General features: G+C 41.7%; 1 protein-coding gene across 1 annotated transcript in view; it reads left to right on the top strand.

Moving 5' to 3' along the window:
• Nucleotides 1-25211, top strand: part of syn3 (synapsin III) — a 113060-nt gene that overhangs the window by 4081 nt on the left and 83768 nt on the right. The window contains exons 2-3 of the mRNA XM_078281376.1: nt 11304-11361; nt 22041-22132. Coding sequence (XP_078137502.1) covers nt 11304-11361; nt 22041-22132 — 150 coding nt within the window. The remainder of the gene's footprint in view (nt 1-11303; nt 11362-22040; nt 22133-25211) is intronic.

Genomic DNA, 25211 nt, shown 5'->3' with positions numbered 1-25211 from the left:
AATCTGTACACCCATGGGTACATTGTTAACAGTAATTGCTAAGAGCTAATTCGGCATACGTTGAATGGTGCCAATTTGCCAAAATGTGAACGTATATAGGGCGACAGTCTCAATTTTGTGATGTCACCCATAAGTGTTCTGGTGGGCAGAAACCATTACAGCTAACTATGATAGGCTAAGACCCTTGTTAATCAATCGTACACTCTCAAAACATATATCAGCAACAAGATGCACATTAGAAGAAACTATATTATTGGGCAGTCCTAGGCAGTCATTCAGGATCCTAGTGGCCTGAGGGTAGAACCTCTTCCTGAGCCTCTCAGTGTTGGCCTGCTCTATTCGGTACCTTCTTCCTGACCTCAACGGGGAGTCACTTCAATACAGTAGAGTTCCAATTTTCTTGGAGCCAGTATCTAGTTGCCATTGCGTCATACATCATAAGGCCAATTCATATTGGCTTCAGTATTAGAACTTGGTTGTTGCCATTAGGTCTTGAATAGGCCGTCGGAATAAATAGGAGAAGAACACTTAAAAGAAGCCTCTCAGTCTGCACAGGATTAGGTACTTTGTTCCGCATTATTTCCAGATCCACCTTTTCAGTGGTATTTTATATGCAACATATCACTGACAAATGTTAGCCGAGTGTCTGTGGCCCTGTTCAGACCTGGTATTAACATGTGTCTTGGGTGATCCGATCACAAGTGGACAGCTCTTAAGTGCGTCAGTTCACAGCTGGCATTAGAATGCTTCTCCACATGCGTCTTGAGTGGCTACTTGTGATCGGATCTCACTTCCACACTCTATATGCAAATAAACACGTACATCATTACCGTTTGCATATACAGAAATCGATACGACTTTTGTTGTGTGTGTGTATACATTTCAGTTTTTACTCTCACATAAATCATACATTATTTAGCCTATTACAGAAATGTGCGATTACTAATGAAAAAACACTTTGTCTGTGTAATGAAGGGCGTATTTTTCTCCACCCGACAACGGTATGTGTGTATTATGTTCAAATTTTTGGGCCCATTTTATGAACCTGCGGTCCCCGGGGACCTCCGTGGCAGGGATAACAGCAGGCGGCCGGGTGTCTGAACTGTGCAGAGCACCGGAACAAAAACACAGACACATCACCGACAATAGCATCCATAACACACGATTCACTCTCGGTGGTTTCTGTGACATGAGAAATACTAATAGACTAATACTAACGCGGCCCAAACCCTCTTTCAAATGTGGTCTGAGCGATCGAATCTCAATGTGTCTTCGGCCTGGCTTTGTTTTGCACTTGGGTGTGTCACAATATCTGTCATTTTAACCACTTTTGCAGTAAAATATATTTGTATACAAGAATCCATTTCAAATGTGGGAGACCTAAGAGAATATGAAAAACTCTGTGCTTTGTTCTACCTCCAGTACGGGTATCTGAAACTAAAGCACTTTTAGGGGTCTTCGTAGTGCCTATGAGATCTTATTGTCTGCCTGAAGATCATTTCAAAAAGTGACTCTAAATCCGAGACCTTTCTCTGGTTTATCTGTGTTTTTAAGCCCCCAATGTCTCCTTCCAGGCAGCGCTGCCTGGAAGGCACTAGGATTAGGCAATGGTTAGGGTGCCTTGAAGTCAACGCTCGAAGCGCTGCCTGGAAGGAGACGTTGGGGGACTTAAAACACAGATAAACCAGAGGAACGTCTCGGCTTAAAACCCCATCGAGCCTTTCTCTGACAGTTAGTGTTGCATAGAAATTGAATCTCAGAGCCCACTTTAAAAGGTGCTTACAGAGCATGAAGCAACATTTAAAGCTCGACCCCCTGAGACCAGTGCAACTCGTAAAAAAAGACCAAATATTTGGCTGCTGCTGTGTGTTAGCTTTTTCTGTCACAGTGTTTGCCTTTAGGCAACGGAGTCCTGTTGTTGATTCATGAAGCAATAGGCATACTGTATGCAGCTTTGCTGTTGAAATCTCTGAGCTGGGTTGCTTGAAAAAAAAGACAAGATAAAAGTTTCAACCACACTGGCCAAATTTCTAATTTACTTGACGGTCATGTAGTAATTACAGATGTCATCTTGTTTTTACTCTTCAAGCCACCATGTGGTGTTCCTAGAGTCTTCCAGCAGTCACTCTCTAAACAGATGTGTTGTGTTTTTTATGCATTTCCGTGAATCTACATTGATCGTTTCCCCTCTGTGGTCACCTGTTTCACTGGGGCCACAGCAGCCAACGTAACTGTTCTATCTGGAGGAAAAACTGTGATGGACAGCTTAAGCCACAGCACAGCTTTTACATTATTGTGTTGGCAAATGTCAACTGGATAAGTACTCATAACAAACATCCACCACTACCTACTATCTGTCACCATCAAAGACAACTACACAGCTATAGCCAGTGTGTTGCAGACTAAAGATTTGTATTCGGACATATTATTATATCAGGGTAAATATAAAAGAAAATCCCCTAACCCACCAAGGAACAGAACTTTTCAAACTTTTTCAAACCTCAACAGTTAAGATTCAACATTCAAGATTAAAAATTTAAAATTTTAAGGGCTTTTCACACGGGAAGCAATTGTCGCGCCTCGTAATTCATTTTCAATAAGAGGCGAGCGGGCGGGTAGGGGGGCGCAGGCAGTTTGACAGGCGACGCGACAAGCGGGCGCAATTCCGTGAAACTCGCGTTCGGCTCGTCGGCTTTTGCTTGTCAGAGCATCGGCACATTACTGGATTTATCGGGTAACGTCCGTAATTATGACTATGCTAATTTAGCTAACTTTAGCTATCAACAATAACAGATCGTGGTTAGTAAAAGACTAGGATTGCCACTTTTTGTTATAAATCGACTTGTGATTAGGGATATATGATAGCGCAGTCAGCTAATCTCATTCAGTTGTACGGCAGGGATACAGTAGTGCACAGAATCCCCATGGTTACCACACATTGATCGCCTGGCGTTTAATTGCGGAGCGTTGTCCTTCACATGAGGAGCGAGACCCCGCGGATCCACGCGACTACACAGGCAAAGTGTTGCTCCCCGCGTGAAAAGCCCTTTATACCCACAATGGGGAAATTCTCACTGTTGCAGCAGCGAGGGATAGGGATAGCTTCAAAAGTATTGGACAGTTTGAATAAAAGTAAAAAAAATGTTTTATTGTGGTAAATCTTAAATAATAAGTAGTTGCTGAGCGCACATGGTTATTGGAGTTAGAGAAAATGGCGTCCCAACTGGCGCATACTTGTGTGTACTGCTCTTGTGCAAAGACATCCATCTTTTTCCTTTTCACATTTTGTAAAGTGTTCTTTCTTTGCCATATTTTAGGAATCATCAGGAACCATTACATTCATACTGTATATTCAAACATAAACAAACAAACTGGTATCCCATAGCAACATTAGAATCAAAGATAGAATGGAATAGAATCAATAACCATTTGGAATGAAAACATAAAGAGGCATAGGCAATCTATGATGTCATAACAAGACTTTTAAGAATGTTGAGAATCTATGAATACTGGGACCCAACTTTAGTTCTGACACAAATTCACTCAGACAGTTTGTATCAGAGAGTCATTTGACTGTGACAATCCAAAGGTGCACATTGCAACAGGAGAAAAAACACTGTGGTCCAGCAGAATACAAAGTTGGAAAACATGGAATTCAACTCCAGAGAGATTGAACCGCAAATGAATTTCTATCTCAGTTCACTTGAAGAACAAGTACGGTGTGAACTGAAGGACAGCGAGGCGAGGCTCACCCAGTGTGAATCTGAGGGAAGAGTTCACCTAATAATCCGAGAGGACTTGCTGGCCAATGTCCTCGATGAGCTCCAACAACAGAGAGAGGACAGCAGTTGGAGCCGTGAGAAAGAGCTGATGCAGAGGGAGATGTGTGACCTGAAAGTTCAGCTGGCTGAACGTGTCCACTCCTCATCCAGGGAAACAGAGTACCTGAAATCCCAGCTGGGAAAAATCTGCAACATGCTGCGAAAAGCCCAAAAAAGATCTGGACCTGCAGACCTTGATTACTGAAGACCTGAAAGTCAAATTGGAGCAGATGAAGGGAGAGAAGGAGGCCCTTAAAAATAATGTGGAGACTCAGAAGACGGAGCTTCGTAAGGAAAGACAGATGCTCACTGTAGCTAAGATCACCAACGTGACGTTGGAGAGCGATCTGGAGATTGAGAGGGCTCAAGCTCAGGAGCTGAAAGATAAATTGAGCAAAATGGAGGAAGCTCTCCGAAAACAGGAAGAGGAGGCAAAGGAGATACAGGAAAGATCTGAGGCTTCCCATAGAGCCCAGCTGGATGAGGCTCTGGCTGAACGTGTCCGCTCCTCATCCAGGGAAACAGAGTACCTGAAATCCCAGCTGGGAAAAATCTGCAACATGCTGCGAAAAGCCCAAAAAGATCTGGACCTGCAGACCTTGATTACTGAAGACCTGAAAGTCAAATTGGAGCAGATGAAGGGAGAGAAGGAGGCCCTTAAAAATCATGTGGAGACTCAGAAGACGGAGCTTCGTAAGGAAAGACAGATGCTCGCTGTAGCTAAGACCAACGTGGAGTTGGAGTTGGAGAGCTATCTGGAGATTGAGAGGGCTCACGCTCAGGAGCTGAAGAATGAGTTCACCAAGATGGAGGAAGCTCTCCTAAAACAGGAGGAGGAGACAAAAGACATACTGGAAAGATCCCAGGCTTCCCATAGAGCCCAGCTGGAGATGCAGGACAATGACAACAAGAACCTCATGGCTGCTCTTAAACAGTTTGAACATCAGCTGGAGAGTGAGCGCGTCCTATGGCAGCAGGAGAAAACCTCCCTGCTGGAGGAGAGCCAGAAAACAAGAGCCTCCTATGTGGATCAGAATGACGAGCAAAGCTTTGTGAGTGACTGCCTCGTGGCTGCTCTGAAGAAGGCTGAGCAGCAGCTGGAGAGTCATCTCAACAAGTGGAAGGAGGACAAGTCATCACTCCTTCAGGCCACAGAAAGCCTGAAGCTGACTCAGCAGGAAAAGGAGCAGGAGTGGCAGAGGACTGAGAGCACCATGAGGTCCCAGCTGGTAGATCTTCAGAGCCAGATAATGAAAAAACACAAGAAGAAGAAGTGGTACAGAAAGCTTCTCTAATGCCCGGCTGAAAAAAAGAAAATGCATTCATACACAAACAATCTTTTAAAAATAAATGCATACAAATGATGTCATGTTTGTTGGTCTGTTTAAAATGTTAAGTTGCACTACAGTCATGTGTAATATGACATGCTTAGTTTGATGTATAACTCAGGGGACTAACACTCATGAGTTCTCATTTGCATCCTAAACCCCCAAAAATATAAGTTGGTCTAAATATAGTTTTCTGTCTGGAGGTACATGTTGGTCATCCAAAGAAAATAATTCAATTAAAAACACGGAGCATTTCTTTCAGGGCCATTTTGCAGGTTTACTACAAGTCTCATGTAGCTTTAGACTTTAAGACCAAACAGGTTTATTTAGTGTCACAGAGCCTTTCAAACACAGCTGCAGTTCAACGTTTTATTAGTTAACAATTATTAGTTTACGTTTTGTTTTGGGAATAATCAATACATCCTATGATTTCATTGACAAATTCCAGCTTGACATCCAGAGTCAAATTAGCAAAATAATTTGAAGTAAAAAGAATAAAATAGAAAAAAGTGTTTTATATATTACTTGAAGCCTAGTCTTGCATCTCCACAGCGCTGCAGAGGAAGGTCTGGCTAGTCCATACAACATCCTCTGGTTTATTGGTACTTGTTTTGGCTGGGAAACTCAGATTGGACAGATAGTCTAGCTAGCTGTCTGGATTTACCCTGCAGAGATCTGAGGAGCAGTTAACCATAGTCCTCAGAAATCAACTGGAGTTTAGAATGCCAACACAAAGAAAGTGAATTGTAACGGACATCCGGCCGAAAATGAGGGAATGCTGTCAATACAGACTACTTGAAGACCATTCTGTCATTTTCCGATTTTATATTAGGCCTATTTCAGTGTTTACTCTACAACTGCACGAAAATCTAATTATTAAAGTGAGACACTGCATCAGCAGATACTCAGTATTGGCTCCTTATTATAACTAATAACATGAACATGACCCCTTAAATGTGTCTAAATGTATCCATGATTTCTTGGCAAAAGATTATACGGTCTGAATAAAATGCGGAAGACTCAAAGACACAGTGAAGGTATCACAGTGGAAGGGTGTCCGTCCATCCATCGCTCCCCGCCTCGGGGTTGAATTTCCTCCTGGGCATTCCAGCAGAGAGGCTGAGGTCTCCGGGGAAATGCTGCTCTGTCCTGACAGGCTTGGCCTCCAGCAATGACTGATCCACAATAGCAGTACACAGCAAAGTCTCCGGGAGCATCACCACCACCACTGACAATTCTCTCTCTCTCTCTCTCTCTCTCTCTCTCTCTCTCTCTCTGCCAAGAAGCTGTCAGTCTGTTTGCGCTGTGTTCTGAATGATGAGTGAGCATCTGATTGCTCATTCTGGGCATTCAGTGTGTACCTCTTCATGTACGTAGCAGAGTACTATGAGATCCTCTGGTTGCCCTGAGCCATACGGAGAGGTTTTTAATTTCACATCTAAAGAAAAAGAAGGGAGCCCACACACTGCTGAACATCTCAAGGCTAAAAAGAAGCCGGAAATCTTCTTGGGTGCGTTTATTAATCCATACTACAATCATGGTGCCAACACCAACAGGCCAGCATTAGAAATTACTAGAACTGTTTTTTTTCAAAGAACTTAAAAGGTAAAGACGGTACCTAATCAGGACAACTTTGTCCCCATTAGCTCTTTGTGTCTGAAGGTCCTTAAACCATGACATTTCACATATCTCTAGTCAGTCTATGTCCTAACCATCCAAGGTAGACTCACCACAAGCTTCAAGATTGTAAAAAAATGGTTAAGGCCACTGTAAAAGCCGAGAGTCCAAATGAAGTCAACCTTGTCTTAAGAAAAACATGTTTATTTGGCTATGTCATGAAAAAAAGTACTACGAAAGTGTTTTCAGAATGTGTTTTGTGCTGAATTAAATGTTTTATGGCCCCGATTCATCTTGTAGCTGATTGGCTTAGTTCCAGGATTAAAACTCTTTTATAGAAGCGTTTTCCGAAACGTCAACGGAGCAATTGAATGTGGAAAATCACTTCTGGAACCAGAGCCACAAAAAGTAGGCGGTCACTGTTGAGTTCTACTAGGTCCCGTAAATGTATGTCAATGTTTTCAGCTTATACCGCTGCAGCAACTTTGACAAAAGCTGAAGGGAAGACGCAGATGGTACTGCCGTCTTCCAGCATTTACTAAAAGTGACAGATACTGTTGGTTTGGCGATTGACACATTTATTTTGTTCAATAGCTGATTGGCCTAATAGATTAGTGCTACAAATGTAAATTAAAGTTGCTTTGATTACTGTTTTTAATCAGCCGCAGCAGGCAGCTGTTTTCAGGGGAAAAGCTCTAAAAACCCACTATACACTACAGTGAGGATTGGGCGGCATTTTTCTGTCCGAGCCCGGCCCGCGTCTGACAGAGCAGTAACCGAGTCCGGCCCGAGCCCAACAGGCATTAAGATATTTATGTCTGAGCCCGACACAGTTAAAATCTCATTTTTTTTCTCATACTAATGACACATGTACGTTTGTTTGTGTGGAAAGCCCGTTTTTTATTAAGCAACTGTAGGAAGGCATTTGGAAATGTCAACAGATGAGCGCATCAGCGCACACGGGGCAACAAACGCACGTTAACACAGGCGCGCACCTACATAATAAGCTTCTTTTTTTTTTACAGACACCAACACGACTCAAGACAACAGAATGATAATTTTGCTCTGTAACTGCTAGATGTGTCGATAGGAAACTCGCTAACAAGTTCACCACAGTAACTTCAAAGCTGATAATGTGAGTGTTGTGTCTATTGCTTGTCTCTGCTGCCCCCAAGTCGGCCTTGACTGGTAATAACTAGGGCTGTACCAAATGTCTTTTTGTTCTTTTTTTTATGTAAAGCCTCTATTAAGGTTTTCGAATGAAGCTTTGAATGTCTGTTATATATTTTATAACAGACATTCAGTCATATTTTATGACGTCCTCACCCTAAAAAAAATAAATAAATCCTCAAACAAAATCATAAATATGAATAAAGTGATTCATTCAAACTTTCTTTAATGAATATAACTCGTCGGTTTTGTCATAAATACATGTAGGCAGCAGGCTAATTCAATTAGGGCATAAAATGATGATGAAATAATAATCGAGGGCTAAGCCTTATAGCATCAATATGCTGCGACAGAAACAAAGCTCTGAAGTTAATGGAAATGTTTGGATCACACGAGTCGGAAACAATCCTGCGCAGCCACCACTGGAATCTTATTCTAGAAATCATATAATACTCATAATATTAGTGTAGCCTAATCTTTATCTGCAACTGTGCAGAAATACCGGGTTTAAAACAAAAAGCTGTGCAGCATTTAAATGTTGTTTAGAAATTGAATGTCGTTATGCGTTATGAATGAATCTCCATTAGTACTTTGGTACAGCACTAGTAATATCTAGACTACCAGTGAGATTACAATGACATTTGAATGTTTTTCTGTTACTGGGAACCTTGTGTCCCTCATAGTAAAAACATGAGCTAAACTTAAACATGGGAAATTTAATCTTCATGTAAAAATATGTCGGCAGCATAGAAAATCTCCTTTTGTAAACACCGCAGTATTAGCAGAACATCAAGTTTAGCGGCGTGAATACAAATAGAAGCAGGGATAACTTTCAAAAAAACAACCTGGAGGGACAAATTGTTTTGTCCACATACATGACTCATATGCTTCCTATTAATGGTACACAAAAAGAAGGAACATGGTAAAAATACTCTCATGGTAAAAAAAAAAAGGAATTCAGCTCCATGGTGTTTATAGAGTGGGTGTGTGCATGACTGGGAGAAGGAAAGCCCAGACCTCCTTTTGCGGAGCTAAATGTTTACATTTCAACACATGTAAAGCGGTTGTTCAGCCCCGAGAGCCCAGCGGCTTGTAAATTAAATTGATCACTTGGAGTGACGACATGTTTTGCAATGCCTTGAAATGCATACCAGTCATTTTTAGCCAGTGAGCCTGAGGGTCCTGCCTCATGCTCTGTGGTGGTGGTCCAGGGTGAGAGGGGGCATTGCCTGTCTAGTATGTAGGTCAGTCATGCTGAAGATTCACAGCCTCCAAAATTACAGAGAATGAGACCACTGGAGAACCAAAACAGCTGGGAGATGTTAAGAACAAGACCCCCCCCCCAGTGGCCGTAATGAACGTTAATGAACGGACTTAAAAGGACCGATGCAGAAGCTGAAAAACAAAGAGGCGGACATGGAGAAGACAAGTGGAGGAGGAGAGAGGCTTTTGGCCTTTATTTTTGGCAGGACAGATGAACACATGAAAGGGGAGAGAGGGGGAATGACATGCAGCAAAGGGCCGCAGGTCGGAGTCGGACCCGGGCCCGCTGCGTCAAGGAGTAAACCTCTATATATGGGCGCCTGCTCCACCAACTGAGCCATCTGGGCGCCCGGAGAGAGAGGCTTTTTTATGAGGAAAAAATGCTGCAAAAGGAAAATGTGTTTCTGTGTGAGTAGGTCGATAGGCGCTCTAAATCCCAAACAGCCTGTCCCAGTTACCGAAGGCCTCTAGCCTGTAGCCCAGATCCTTAGTTACACACAGCTCCAGCCTGAAGCCCTCGACAGATTGTTAACTGTCCCACGCCTGCGAGGGGTGAGAGTTCAACGCTGAGACGCACAGAACACTGGGACACAACATGGCTACAAACCATACAATGCTTCAGAGCATCCTCAATCCACAAGCTAAAAGGGCTCTAGTATTTATGTCATTGTCAAATACACATGCAAGTCAAATAAGAACAAGTATGTATATGTTTAGTTGTGTTGTTTAGTTGTTCTCCAAAATAAGGCCTCATTTCCCATAAACCCTGTTGCATGTTAAGGCTCAAGACCTTTCGCTCCTTTCTCTGAGGTGTCATTGAAAACTGTGAAAGCTCCAGGCCAGTTTGCGTCACTAGAACATCACGCTCTCTCGGATTCGTTGCCGGTGGTCCGGAATTCCCAGTTCGTGGACAAATACCGGGCCTTCACATACTGCTACCGGGCCGGGACAAAACAATCTGATTCGGCAAAAGAATCTAATTTAATAACTTAATATGTGATTTGTGCAGTCATCACCATGATCCCTGTGTGATGCATTTTTCTTCATCGCCCACACAACAAAGCCACAACAACAGGTTGCAGATTTTGAACTAACAAAAAATGTAGTTGTATCATAGGAAATATAGAGAGCAATGTCAAGCCCCCCCCCCCCTCGACTTTATGGAAGTGCTAAACTAAATAGCTAGAGAATCTATTTAACTGTCTAAACATCAGAGAAGAAGAAGCGTGCATAAAAGACCATTGTGCCTGGCTGAAGTTACAGGAATTGGAATCTGGTGGGATGACATGTTGGCAAAACTCAATCAGTAAACAAGTTTAATTGGGCGATGTGAACTTTCTTTACCCAAATGTAAAAATGCTACAATGTCAACTTTCCATTGTGGTTGTTCTGTATACAACTCCAGCTTCTCGGTCAATCTAAATACTGCAGGTCTGATGGTGATAACTCTTCCAGTGACTGCAAGTTCACGGGTTCAGACTTCAAGGAAGCAAGTGCATCAGTGCTGGATGATTCCTGTATTTCTTCCATGTGATCTTTAAAGCAGCGTGAGAGCTCCGTGTAACTACAATGGATTGTGTAGGAACAGAAATATCAATTCACTGTAGTCACCGAAACGCAAAAAATAAATAAAAAATCACACCCACATGGACTGTTCGTCCATCAGCGATTTCTCTTTATTAAAAGCACTATATTTCACATTACTCTTTGCCAAGAGATTTTGTTTACTCAAAGCAGGGTCAGATTCTGTAATTATGGAAAATATGAGTCATTTTGCCCACTCACAAGGTATTTTGCAAGGTCTTTTGACATTTCAGTTCTCCTTTTAATCAAATAAACAAAGTGTATTTTAAGTTTGTTTTGACTTTAAGGAGTGTTTGGAGCACATACTGTGCTGTTAGTGCAGGGAAGGAATCCACATGTTGAAGTACACATATCTTAATCCTTGCAATATAGTCATGAATACAATCTGATTGGTCTCCATTGTACAATTGTCATGTCTGCAGATTATTAAATAAATAAAAGGTTCACACTGTGTATAGAATATATGATTTGTTTACCTTTTTGTCAATTCCTTGACAGTTTGTCTTCTGTTTCTTTGCAGGGCAAAGTATTTTCGAGGGAAGAAGCTGAACGGAGAGTATGAGATCCGGGTGGAGCAGGTAAGGTGGATCTAACATGAATTCTGCCTACTTACACATTTTAATTACTTAAGACATTTAAAAGCAGCTTTACTTATTCAGTCAGCCTTTAATTAAATACCATTGTGGATGTTTGTAGCCAACGCAGGCTTCCTGCCACTGATTGTGACAGATTATTTCTGAGGTAGAAATGATCTAATTGGCTGAAGGAAAGTTAAACTTAAATTGTGTAATTTTTTTAGTTGATTCTTAGCGGAAAACCCTTTTGTTCTTTCACAAATATGTGCTCATTCATGTGTAATTACTTCCACCAACTAATCAAAGTATTCTCGTAAGCGTAGAATCTGCCATTCAGAATCATTCAGAATACATAGGAGCAAGTCGCTTGAATGACGGCAGCCATGTAGCGCCTCCATCTTTAAAATACATTAGCCAAAGAGGGACATATACCTCCGCATTTCGCGCTTTTACACTCAGTGGCACCGTGACGAACGCCAGGGGGAGATTACTTGCCCGGGAAAAAGAGAAGCACTGCACACATACGCCCATTCAGGAACCGGCTAACAAGGTAGCGATGGAGTTTTTCACATTATCGTCATGGCTGAGCCGGCAAAAAAGAAGCAGAAAGCATTGTCGGAGGAACAGAGAAAGAGGAAACGGCAGACTGACCGAGCGAGAAGTCAGACACAAGTAAACATAGGAGCTGCCAAATATCTATTCTGAAGCTGTAGGGGGAGCTCTGTAGAGAAACCTGCTGGCAAAAAGTGAGAAAACGGCGAAGAAATGGCCAAAACTGCATAGCGCCTCTTTAATACGTAATAATATAAACTAAAGTGTAAAAAAATAATATAGGTAGCTGTTTTCCACTGCCTTCAGTCTTTAAGCCAAGCTAGGTGTTCTAGCTCCATACTTAACAGACAGACATGTATCAATCTGCTCGCGTAACTCTGGGCAAAAAAACTATTTCCTAAATGTTGAAGCATTTCTTTTTTAAGTAGCTTGATTTTAATTCAACACAAGTGTGCCAATATTATATACAGTATGCACAGAAATATGTGTCTAGACAGTATTTACAGTGTGCAGATAACATCTAATTTACCTCAAATAACTGTTATACATCTGCAAGCCATTGTTGAGCCCGGAGCTGCCTTTGAAATGGAGTGGTGGGTTTTTATGAGCGAAGGAAAAAAGGGGACCACAAAAAGCCGGACCGGTGATTTTATAGCCTGTTTGCTCAACTCTCTACTGTTGTGGTCACATCCTCTTTCTGGGCCGTGATAGGGTTGGAATATGAATCAAGACTTTTCTATGAAACGTAAACTTGCATTTTTTTTATATTGAAACCCGATAAAAATGTGGAGTTAATTAGGCCCATTAAGTTCATAGTGAGTCGGACCATACGAGCCCCCCCCCCCAAGCTCAGCTATAGTTCCAACTGTGACCTACTTAGATCTTGGACCCTCCGCTCGTTCCCAGAAGCCCCTCCGCGTTGACGATAACAAGTCAGTCACTAATTGCCTTCAGCAGCCAGACTCTTCATAGGCTGTTTGTGCACCTCGCTGAGAGCCTTAAGACGATGGAAACACAATCTCTGTGTGAAAAGTTCACGACATGCTGAGAATAACCCTTTCGGGGGACGACAATAAAAGCAGAGAGACTCGCTGCACTTTCACGCTCACTCTTTAATCCCACTTTCTTGTTGGCCTTCACCATCTCTAACCCAGCAAACATCTTTGAAATTGAATACACTTTTTTTAAATGACGTGCACCTACACTGAAACATAGCAACAACATTCAGGTTAAAGCAATCTTGGTGGTTAAAGCTGCTACCTAAAGGTTATGCATTTTACAATTACCTATTATAGTAAACAAATATATAAATTGTGATCATTTTTTATCTTTGTTGGATGGACATTGACACCTTGCCCAACATATGCTAGCGGTCATCTATCGTATTCATGCTGTTAAAGCTCTCTGAATCAGTGCTCACAAGCCCCAAACCAACATAAGTCTTCTCTGGCTTACTTGCTGCCATATAAGGTACCATCTTTAGACTCCAGCACAGACTCGCCACAGCATGTGATGCTGCAGCGGGTGAGCCTGATGCCAATCTGTATGAAAGAAAAAAGAGAAAGCGGCTTTGGTTTTTCCATGTAATATCTCTCATCAAGGCTGCCCTGCCACCTGTAGTTTCCCCAGCCACTGCCCCACAGCACGCTTGTGAGCCCATTGTTGTGGATCGTTCCCTCTCATTTACGTGACCCACTTTAAAGTTACATTTGGCAGACGTCTGAGGTTCTGTGTCCAACGGTTAACTCTTTTTAGCCATGGAACAGATGCTCATGGGAGCGCCGGTGGTGGTGCTTTGTGCTCCTAAGTGACTACTAAAACCCGGCTCGAAGCCATCACCTTTTTCTATTTTTATTTCTTTCAAAATAATGAAATATGTTCAGTAGTAGCTCTGGATGCCAAGCGATCCTCACAGTCAGTTTAGTAACACAGCATACCTTTTTGTTATGATTCCAAATGAAAAATGCAGTCAGTAATGTAAAAAAGAGGGCCTTTGCTGACAGGTAACTTCTGAGCCAAATACAAAAAGGTCTCTATTACACTTAACACGAATAGACCTGGAGTTGTTTATTAACTTCTTTCACTCTGCCAGTTAATCCCTTGTGGTTTAAAAGGAGTGTTAATGTGCAGTTACATCAGGTCAGTGCTCATATATCATGAGCCTGTGACTCACATAGATCATGAGATCCAAAAAAAAGTATAAAACGAAGGCAAAAGAAAAGGAATACTGTCATGCTGTTTTCTCTCTGGAATGTATATCTTCTTTTTATGCCTCCGTGCCGGAAACAGCTGAGGCATTATGTTTTCGGGTTGTCAGTTCCACCGTCTGTCCGTATGGACGTAGTAAATTAATCCCAATCTCGTGAACGCGATACATCTCAGGACCCCCTGGAGGGAATGTGCCACTTGGACTCAAAGATCAAGTCAGCAGCTTTGAGAGGTTGAGTTTAGGCACGATGCTACTTTAATCATACTGATATGCAAGCTAAATTTTGCCAAATGGATATGATCAGAAAAATGAAAGATAGGGTCTTTTGAAGTGAGACGGTAACTTTACTAAGCGACAATTATGGGATAATGCTAAAAAACCTACACTAACAGAAGCACAAGTGGAAAGAGTTCTAGGGTCAATGACTTGTCAAGTCAGTAATGTCTGTTCTCCTTTGGAATTTCATATAGTCTCACTTTGAAGGTTGACCCCAGCTTTTGAGCCAATTGTGTGTCATTTTCTTTATAGATATTTCCTCAGGGAGTTTTATCTCACATTATCACAAGGCTTGGCTCGATTCTGATTGGTCAATCACTGCATTCTATGATCTGTTATTTCTGTATAACAGACCGTTGCAATGGACAGAGTTCTGATCATAGACCCTGGAGGACCAATTTTCAATCAATACAATCGTTTAAATCAATACTTGTGCTAATAAGAAGCTCATACCGCCGATCGGCTATCACAAAGAGAGAGAGAGAGGGGATCGCTAACAGAGCATTAGTTAGCTCCATGTTTAGCTCACTCAGCAGGGCGACCTGGCTTCTGCCAGAACAGTGTTAAAGTTGACTGGCCTGACCGGGACGCAGGCGTCATCAGTGGGTAACCTCTGTGTGAGTAGCCTTGTAATAAGCAGGATAATATAGAGCCAGTCGTTCATTATTGCGAATAGGAACCCTCCAGGCTGCTTCAAGACCAAGTCCTGCATCACCCTCTCAGGGTTCTAATTTGCAATAATGACCGGCTCGCTCTACATTATCCCTTACGTAGGTGGCTATCAATAATTAGGCCCACTGACTCAACCGATTTGTTGTCTGGGCGCATATGCTCGCCACTTCACACTTGGACCCAGAGATCTCTGGAGCGCACCACTTTTCATTCAGTATACTGGTGCGTTTCAGAGATCTTTGGAGTTTAGGGGATTGCAAGTATCTCAGATGTGGGTACCATGGTGGCAGTGCCAAGCCAAGGACCTCTTGAGCTGAGATCTTTTGCACTGAAAGTCGTCACCCTGCTTGTGATGCTGGTAACAATTCTGACAGTCCATTGTGAAAAATGTCATAACTAATGTTCACCAGCTGCAATCAAAGTATATCACAGACATGATGACACCCAGCAAAAGGCTGCCAAACACTGTAATTTACACAATTGGACAAATTAGGCTGTTAAATTTGAAGGGGTCTGTTTGTGAAAGAACAAGGGGCGGTTCTTCAGGGTTGCCGGACTATGTGTGGTTTGAGTCGGGGCAGGGCAACATCTGCACAGCAGGCATATGACCTCAGCGCTGTCCACGCTCCTTTCTGCTGCAATCATGGCAGCTCACAGGCAGTTGGCTGTTTGTTACCCATAGCCTTTTTTGGCTGGTTTTTGCACATGACATAGGGCATCTGGGTAGAACTAGCTCAAGACGGTTTTGTTTGGTACTTGCTGCAGACATTTGACTGCTCCAGCTGCCCTCGTGCCTTCTGTTGCCCTGCTGCATTTAGCATCTGTCTTGGATTTCGACATTTAGTGCCTCAATGAACTATTTCACTGTTGTACAACAAGGTGGTAGTGATTAGCAGCAAATACTTCTCCCGTGGTGCCCATGAATGGTCCACTGTACTTCTCAATTGCATCAGTATGTGATTCAACCAAGCTTATCAAGAGTTATTAAAAATTCAGAGGTAGTAAACAAAAAGGATCTGCCCTGCAGCTACCAATCAAATCACTGCAGTCTGTTCTTTCTTAACATTTGTACACAAGACTGAATAGCTTTACCTCATGTAACTCCCTAACTTGTCAACTTACAAATTGCCAGACAATTTTTTGCACATTCTTATTCCCCAGTAAGCACGCATTACAATGCGGCGTTAATGTAACAACTCTATGCAACATTTTCTATTCAAAGTTGGAGTTCATGCAGGCCCTGGTTGGTCAAGGTTTTCCCAATTGAAACTAAAGAGGTGAGGCAATAAAAGAAGCACTTTGTGTCACAGAAAAACATCTATTTTCAGATGAAAGGAAACCACACAATAAGAGGCTCCATCTGGGCTACAACGATTTTATCAACGGCTTCTCTACTTTGGTCTTCCACTCAGGACCAAAAATAAAAAAGAACAACTATCAGTGGTACAAGGTCAGTGTTAAAAGGACTATAATGGGCATTTGTGGAGAGGAAAAATAAAAAGCACAGTAAGGTAATTATTGCTTAGATCCACATCAACAGTTATGGGAACATCTATTTTCTTTTTTTGCAAACATTGGCTCCTAATAATAATGTAATACATTGTATTGAAGTTCTCTTTTCCATAGGCACAACAAAGTATGCTTTGTTTTCAGTATTCCATCTTCATTGGTTATTTTTGAATGTTTTCTAGGATTCATTTCTATACTGGTGTATTCCATCTCAATTATCTAGCATGTCAGAGTACACTTCCACTGCTTTTAGTGCTCACACAACACATCAACATTGGCTTTCTTGGCTTAGACATGGACTGAAGTGTCTTCTGTTTTCTTCTCTTCAGCTCACAGTTCAGCTGCTTTCATGCATTTACTCGCAAACTGTTCACAAGATTAAACTTTAAATTGAAATTTCGAATGCTTTCAGCCATTACAACACTGACTTCAGCTACGTTCAGCTTTAAGACTTCAACTGAAACCTTATCTTCAAACGACAACTCAATCTATTTAAGTGCTTCGACGTAAACTGATACTTCAACTCCTTATATTTACATTCAAAGAATTGTTTACAGTGTTCGCACCTGCAGTATTCCGTGCGAGTAAGCACTTTTAGCTTTTTCTAGTTTCTTGGTTTCGTGCTTCCCAGAAAACGTTGCAGATTGTAGCTGCACTGCAGCTCGACCAGACCTTCCAAGTTGTTTTTGCCAAAGGACAAAAGATCCTGTTTACAATTTGACTCGTGACCAAACAAAAGGCACCTGAACCTCAGTGACACGGGTTAGTCCAAATCTAAAAATACTCGCAGAGATTCCAGATGAGCTGCCGTCAAGTGGTGTTTACTGTACTGTCCACAGGTTCACATGGCTTGGCAGTCAGGACAGAGTGCACGCAGCACTGCAGGGATAAATGAGGCTTGCCTGTAAATTAGTGTAGCTAAGCTAAACCAGTGCCTTACACAACGGTACTTTTTGTCAGGTATGAGATATTGTTAATTCAAGTAGAAGATTGAGTTGATTAAAGTGCCTTTTTCATATGAACACAACAGTGATTCAATACGTAGTAAGTCCATGGAAGCCTTTCCATTAGCTGAGGGAATGAAATGTGTTTTACATTTCTAGTTTGCTTAGATTACTGTAAATAAAGAAATTAGTGAGCAGTGAGGGTGACTATGGCTGGCAGAAACTCAAATAACAGAAGAACAGGCTCAGTAGTGAGAGAAATTCAACTTGAGACAAGGTTAAACCTAATCGCAACCATACTGTCTTCCGTAATTCTGTTCCTCCTAACAGATTATCTGAAATCTATTCTTAATTCAGCCTGAATGCAGGTCAACAGATGAGAATAATCGAGCTCTGGAGGCAGTTGCCCCATGTATCACTTCCTGTTTTGCTTTCCCAGGGCAAGAGCTGCTCCAAGACAAGTGTCTGAATGTGTTACCGTGATGGTAACCATGGTGCTGTGAAAAGCCTCCTGTCCTGGCTTCTGGACCTGTGCCCCACACCAGCCACTTCATCCATGACCATTACTGCCCAATGAATGGTTGTTAGCACTCCTCTTACCTAGAACCAGCCAATCAGAGATGCCGTGGAATGCTCGGTCCTAGCCAAAATGTTGCCTACTCTCTGGTTTTATCAGGTTGAAGCAAAAGTCAGCGTAGGCCCCTGTGTTTGGGATGGGATTTGTTTAGGAGATGCAATGATGGAGGATGTGTTTTTTTTTGTTTGTTTTTTTTAAGCAAGGCATGTGCTGCTGAGCACACAGATGTTTCTTTCAGAGGTGGGTATCAGTAGAGAAGAGCTGAGAAAAGGAAGGGAGCCAAGTGCAAGTCCTTGAGGCACAGTGAGAGTGGCGCCTCGTTGTCCCTTAAATAAGATTAAGGCATTTACTCGCCCCCTGCTCTTCTTCTGAGAGTGCAACACAATAAATAAAAGAGGTGGGTGTTTTGTTTTGTTTTCCCTCTTGGCCAAAAAACCCAGTTTCGTTACGTTGGCTCATTCTTTTCAAAGCAAACTCACTCCCCCATACAGAGTTTACATGGGCCATGGCGCTGGATGAAAGGGACATTTATCTCTGAGAGAATATTGCTGATAATATTTCCTTTTTTTATGTAGATGAAAGCCCATGTAAAGCTTGGTAAAGCAGGCTCAAGTGACGATCACAGCAGGAGAATGTGTAGATAACAGTTGACGTGCTATGCATGTTGGCAGGAGCTGGGTTGAGTAGAGGGTCAGCTAGAGGATTTGCTTCCATGTTGGCGTCGTTGCAGGGGGCTGAAGCCTACACAGCAGAGCAGCTTACTGCAGGGTTGTGTTGTTGTGAGGCTATTGCAGCATCAGCTGTGATGATCAGCTGTCAAACTGCTGCTCTTTATTGGGCTAGCTAGGCTAGGCGTTTGTGCAAATCCCCAAAAAGTATTCCTAAACAAAAATCATTTAAGATTAAGTTTGTATAGGTTTCCAGTATAGTTCCAGAATGCTGCTATTTCTTCTACTGCATGTACTTCGACTACAAAGTGTTCCATGCTGTGAGATGAGTCTTTTACTTATTTATTGACCTAGCCAGTCCAGGATTTAATCCATCAACCCTCCAGACACAAACCTATTTCTTTGATTAGCCGACTGCTATATGCCATTAGCCATGTGCTGTGCATGTGTGCAGGGCTTCCCTCCAAAATCCCTGAGTGTCCATGGGAAATGTTTTGAATAGCATAAATGATTGTCTTCACCCAAAATATGATACACTTTCATATAATCACTTCTTTAGCATGAAAGACTATAGTCAAGCTGTACATTAAAATGTGCTGTTGAGTCTTATGATTCAAATTGTTGCAATTACAATAATTTTGGCTCTGGGAGTCAGTCAAAAGCAGCATATACACACATTGTTTTTCTGTGTCAGAGCTGATGAACAAAGCTGAACTGCTCTCAGTTTGGAAGATCTACAGTATGGATGACATTTTCATTTGATTATATTTTTCCTTTGAGCAACATGTCATTGTTACACACTGCAGTGTTAGGAGGGAGTCGACCAGACCAGGGAGTCTGGTCCATTGCTGACTCAGGATTTGAGTACTCACAGACAAATGAAATGCAGCCATGATTATTTTTTGTAGTGTTGTATTTGGTAGTCGACCACATCATGTCAAATTGAGTTTTTTGTTTATTCTACAGAGAGTCAGCATGCTGCTGGTTTAGGGCCCATTAATTCCACTACATTACTGTCACTCCTCATACTCAGAGGGGACGTGAAGACGAACAAATGGCAGCGTTTCATGTCTAAGGTTAACTGGCTGCAGTTTAGCGTCCCTCCCTCCAGGGCTTTGTATACCTGGAGTTCAGGATGATGCAGCCTTGGCCCTGTCAGAGAACATGGGATATATGTGATCCAACAAATACCATTCTGTGAGCCCTAACAAGCATTTAGCAAACTATTGTTATATTAGTAGCCAGTATTGTAGACACGTAGCCAATAGCCTTGGCTGTGCTATATGCTACAGCAGGCTATATGTTAACTGCACATGTAACTTTCTTGTAGTGTGGTTACTGGTTGTCCTTCATGAGGCAATCATGCATAAGCCCCTTTGTTGTAATAATAATACGTCTTAAAAAACAATGCCACTGATAATTCTAATACAGTTATAGGTAATGTTAACAGAATTCATTTTATCACGGTGATTTTGAGCTAAATGCTGACAGCAGCATGCTAACAATGAAAATGTTAACATGCTGATGTGTAGTTGGCATACTGTTTACCATGTTCTTCATCTTAGTTTAGCTTAGGGTTAGCATGCTAACAATTCCTAATTAGTACTAACCGTGCGTTCATGGACATCGGAAAAACGGACATTCCGAGTGAAAACGTCATCATTCACGTCCCTTCCTGTGGGAATCAGAGGTGGGAAACTCGGGCCAGATTTTGCTAACCGAGTTTCCCAGTTGGTGACGCGTTGCTGACAACTGACGTTTGATGTAGGCGAATTTGGTTCACTGAACATATTTCAATGGCAATAAACTTATTTATTGTGGACAAACGCCTCTGCTGAGAAACATACACAGACATAGCATGTTTCAAATTATTCATAAATAGGCCTATGTATAAAAAAAACAACAACACCTTATCCGTGTCCTTTCCCGTTCGTTGTCCTGCAGATAACACAAACACCTGACGATGTGCTGTTTGTATGCTCGCATAAGAAAACAGCAGCAAATTATTGTGGCCTCCATGTTTTCACCAGGTTTTCACACACCTGATGCTCTAGGCTACGCGCAACAGTTGGTGGCAGTCATGCAACAAGTTGTTATGCCAAACGCCAATATAACAGAAGAAGAAGAACACGCATCCCGACCATCCTAACCATGTGAACGCTGGTAGTCGGAAAAACAACGTAATCACGGGGGCGGCCCCGGTCATTCCGAGGTGGCATGAACGCGCCATTAACCCCAGAGGTTCTTAATCTTTTTTCAGTCAAGGACCCCTTACGAGATAGAGAATATACCGGGGAATAATTTGACGTAGCCTATATTTATTATTATTTTTTTTTACACTTCTAGTCTAAAGAAAAATACAAGAGAAATGTATGAGAAAGATATCAGTATACATATTTGTTGATTCTATGTAATAGATTATTTAGATTAGAACGTAATCTATGAATTATTATAAATTTCAAAAAATATGAGTTGATATGAGTTGAATGAGTTGTTGAATGCAAAAGAAACATTTTATAAACCACACCTATGCCTTTTACCAGACACAGAATTCTCCCTATTGTATAAGAAACGCTAAGTAAAAACGCCATCATTAATGTGACACAATGCTAAATCTGGTCAGGAGCATTGACATCAATAGATGCCTTGACTAGAGTGAGAATCATTAGCAGGACAATTGAATTGTCTCTCTCTGGTCCCTGTCCATCTAGAAAGGCCATTCCCAGAAGTGGACTGTCGCCCCCCCTCCTTTCGAGTATCTCCGGGATTCATTTAGGCCGGGCTACGGCCTTTCACAAGGCTCTCACTGTCCAGCAGGCCACAGACTGGGGATAACTCAATTTACCTCCTCTCACCAACTATCCCTGTCTCTCTGACTCTTGTCTTGTGTTACTGCTGTGCAAATGCATAGATGTAAAATGAAGTCAACCTGAAAGAATCTATTGTCTGTCTTGGTGGTCAGAGGTACTTCTCCTGTCTTTTCCTTATCTTTATAAAGAAAGATGTCAAGTTAAAGTGCTGGAGCCTGCATCTGTAGCTCCATTGCATGACTTTCACGAGTCAAAGGCAATGACGCCAGAGAACATTTTTACTGTCACTTTAAAAAAAAAAAAAAAATATATATATATATATATAGTATTTCTGTCAGAAAGACCTTTTGTGCATCTGAGTGCTGAGTCGAGAAGTTAAATTACTGTACACACACTTGACCTTATACAGTATGTTGTTGTGAGATGTGACATATAATCTTGTCTTTCTTTTTTTTGTGTTCCCAGGCGGAGTTCTCCGAGATCAACTTGGCCTCCTACGTCAACTCGGGATGTATGGTGGACATGCAGGTCAACAAAGGTGGCACCAGAGTGGTCAGGTAAGTTGCTCGAGGACGAAAGGCAGCTCCAGTTCTTTGACGCATTAGCCCACGCAATCTGTAGTCTGCCTCAGTGAGCCTGCACAAAGACTCCTGTTCTTTTCTCTCGGTAGCATTGTGCACGACTGTGTATATATAACATTGCTTGCACTCAGAGAAATCAAGGCCGTAATGATTATATTATGGGAAAACAGAACAAAAAATACTTCTTACCCTGTTTTAACCCAGGTGGGAAATGCGTGTGACACAGTCAAAAGAAAAATTAATCAAAGGTATACAACTTGTCACCTCTTCCACTGTTTTTATCTGCTTCGGAGCAGTGTTTTAGCTCTAGTTGGCAACATATTACCGTAATGCTACGCCATATTGCAAAATGCATGTTATACAAGCAGGAGTTTTAGCGAAGTAATCTGATCAGCGCTGTGACAGTACTCATAATTCCCATTACGCCACTGGTTTCACTGCCAGCTCTTGTGGTAACCAGTAAGCTACTTAAGCAGATTGCTTTTAAGTCATACAACCCTTCATTACAGCTATTGTCGGACTGACAATGGTGACAACGGCCTGAATTGATGCCAATAATCACAGCAAAGAATACCTTGTCTCACACTGAAAAAACAAACAAGTTATTTCTCTTCTATTTTCGGGCATTGGGTGCATCTGGAATTTAAAATAATCTTTTCATCTTGCTGTGGCAGAGGTGGCCTGTGGCCAGTAAGCGGCTCCTGTAGCAGCAGCAGTTGGACACGTGAAGCCGGGTATTTAAATAGACTGCTCTGTTATGTGATGTTGCCGCTCAAGGAGATCACTGATGATCAGCTGATCTGGGTGGAAAAGATGACTTCATGCCATTGGTACTTAAAAAAAAAAAAAAAACATTTATTAACAAAACCAATATACTTCAACAATTAGGTATCGCAGCTTTAAAGCAGCTATGATCACTATTTGTGTATTAACGAAGGGTCCATGACTACATGTAAGATAAAAGGGATCGCTCATAGTGACAAAGCCTCAGAAATTATTAACCAACGGTAGTGTCCCCTCAGTTCTATGGAGTGTTTAGCATCTTTAAGCTACTGTAGGACTGGGTGATATGGTCAAAATCAAAATCTTCTATTACTTCTATATTGCCGTGATGTGGTTCAGCTGCTGGTTTTTTCGACATTGCGATAGAAACGACATAGTAAACTATATAAGATAGACAAATAGCTTAGATACTCTAAGCTTATTGTTTTGGTTGTCCGGCCTGCAACTTTACTGTTTTGGTTCACTCTCATCAGTGTGTGTCCAGCTCCAGCAGGCAGCTGTTTTCAGCAGCAATGCTCTAAATCCTGACTGTGTGCTACCTGCCCAGTACCAAACGAAAAAACAGACAAAGTCAGCGACTAGCTGTTGGGCCTATAGATCCATTGCTACATTTAGCAGCTTGCAAGCCAGATAAGTACCTCAGGATTGGTGGAGACTAAAACATGGATATTTAATGTTTGGAGTTAGATCAGGTGGACAGAAACGTGACTCCAAATGAATGCTAACATTAGCATGCTCCATATCTGCTGGATGCGTGAAAAAGCAACTGCTAAGAAGTTCGCTACTTAAACTTAAAGTGATAATATTTTAATGTTTACAGCTTGTTTCCGCTGCGGCCAACACATCAGTTAATAAAGGGTTAACAATGTGGTGTATTAAATACCAGACTAATATTCAGAATGGATTCAGAACAGAAATACAACAAATATACAACAAGCCAAAACACGATACAATTTCCCTTGCTCCTAAATAAAACCAATATGTATCATTTGGTACCAGAAATTATTTTTTAATTATCTGCATAATTCCATGGACGCCATTGGTGCCTGGTTAGTTAGCTCACCTACACTTTGAGAATAATAGAACAAAAACTTTAGTACAGAGATCAATATTTCTGCTAGTTGCAGTGAATTGGGAACATACCGTATTTTCCGGACTATAAGTTGCACTTTTTTTTCATACTTTGGCTGGTCCTGCGACTTATAGTCAGGTGCGACTTATATATCAAAATATATATAATTTAACATGTTTTTAAATGTTATTTAATGCTGAAAACATTACCGTCTACAGCCGCGAGAGGCTCTCTAGGCTTGTGACAACTATATGCTGCTCCTAAAGACAACTGAGAAAGAAAAGAAACTGCAGGCGACTGCAGGTAGCAAAATACGCAGCCGAAAACGGTAATCGAGCAGCAGAACGAAAGTTTGGAGCGAGTGAGAAACTTGTGAGGGACTGGCGAAAAGGTTAGTCTTACTGCAATGAAGATAACAAAGAAAGCTAGTCGCGCGCTCAAATCCAGATGGCCAGAGCTGGAGGAACGAGTCCACAGATGGGTGCTTGAACAACGTGCTGCTGGGAGAAGCTCGTCAACAGTGCGTTACGTTAACATACCGGACACCTACTGTCTTCAGCCCCTTGTTCTGTGTGCTATTGTGTAGTTTAATAACTTGCCTTTCCAGATTAAATGTCTGTTCTTGGTCTTGGATTTTGTGAAATAAATTTCTAAATAAATGCGACTTATAGTCCAGTGCGACTTCTGTTTTTTTTCCCTCTTCATGATGCATTTTTTGACTGATGCGACTTATAGTCCTGAGCGACTTACAGTCCGGAAAATACAGTAGTTTACTTCTACCTATTTATTCACTTAAACCTGAAGTGCAACCCTTTTTCAGCTTACTTTTTGCTCGAGTGGTTGGTATGTTAGAGCTCTAGCCTTGACACCCAGCATGGCATCAACCGTCATTCAGGGTTCATAATTAGCACCATTTACCAGCCAAATGCTGGTAAAATATCCAATTGGCTAGTAGATTTGCTTCAGCTTTGCTTTTTAGCTAACAATCTGATTGGTTGATGGCTAAAAGCATTTAAATAAAGTGGTTAGAATGACATTTTCAGAAGTGTATTGAGTGGGACACTGAAAGTTTCTCTGGATAAAAGACCAGTTTAAGACCCCAGAGTGTGAACTTATTCAAATATGTCCTTGTGATAGATTATAGCCAATGAAAGCTCATTATTTGTGTGATAGCAGTGTGTTTCATTCTCAGCCAGAATA

This window comes from Sander vitreus, chromosome 23 (assembly GCF_031162955.1).
Source record: "Sander vitreus isolate 19-12246 chromosome 23, sanVit1, whole genome shotgun sequence".
NCBI lineage: Eukaryota > Metazoa > Chordata > Actinopteri > Perciformes > Percidae > Sander > Sander vitreus.
This window is presented reverse-complemented; position numbering and strand designations above follow the sequence as displayed.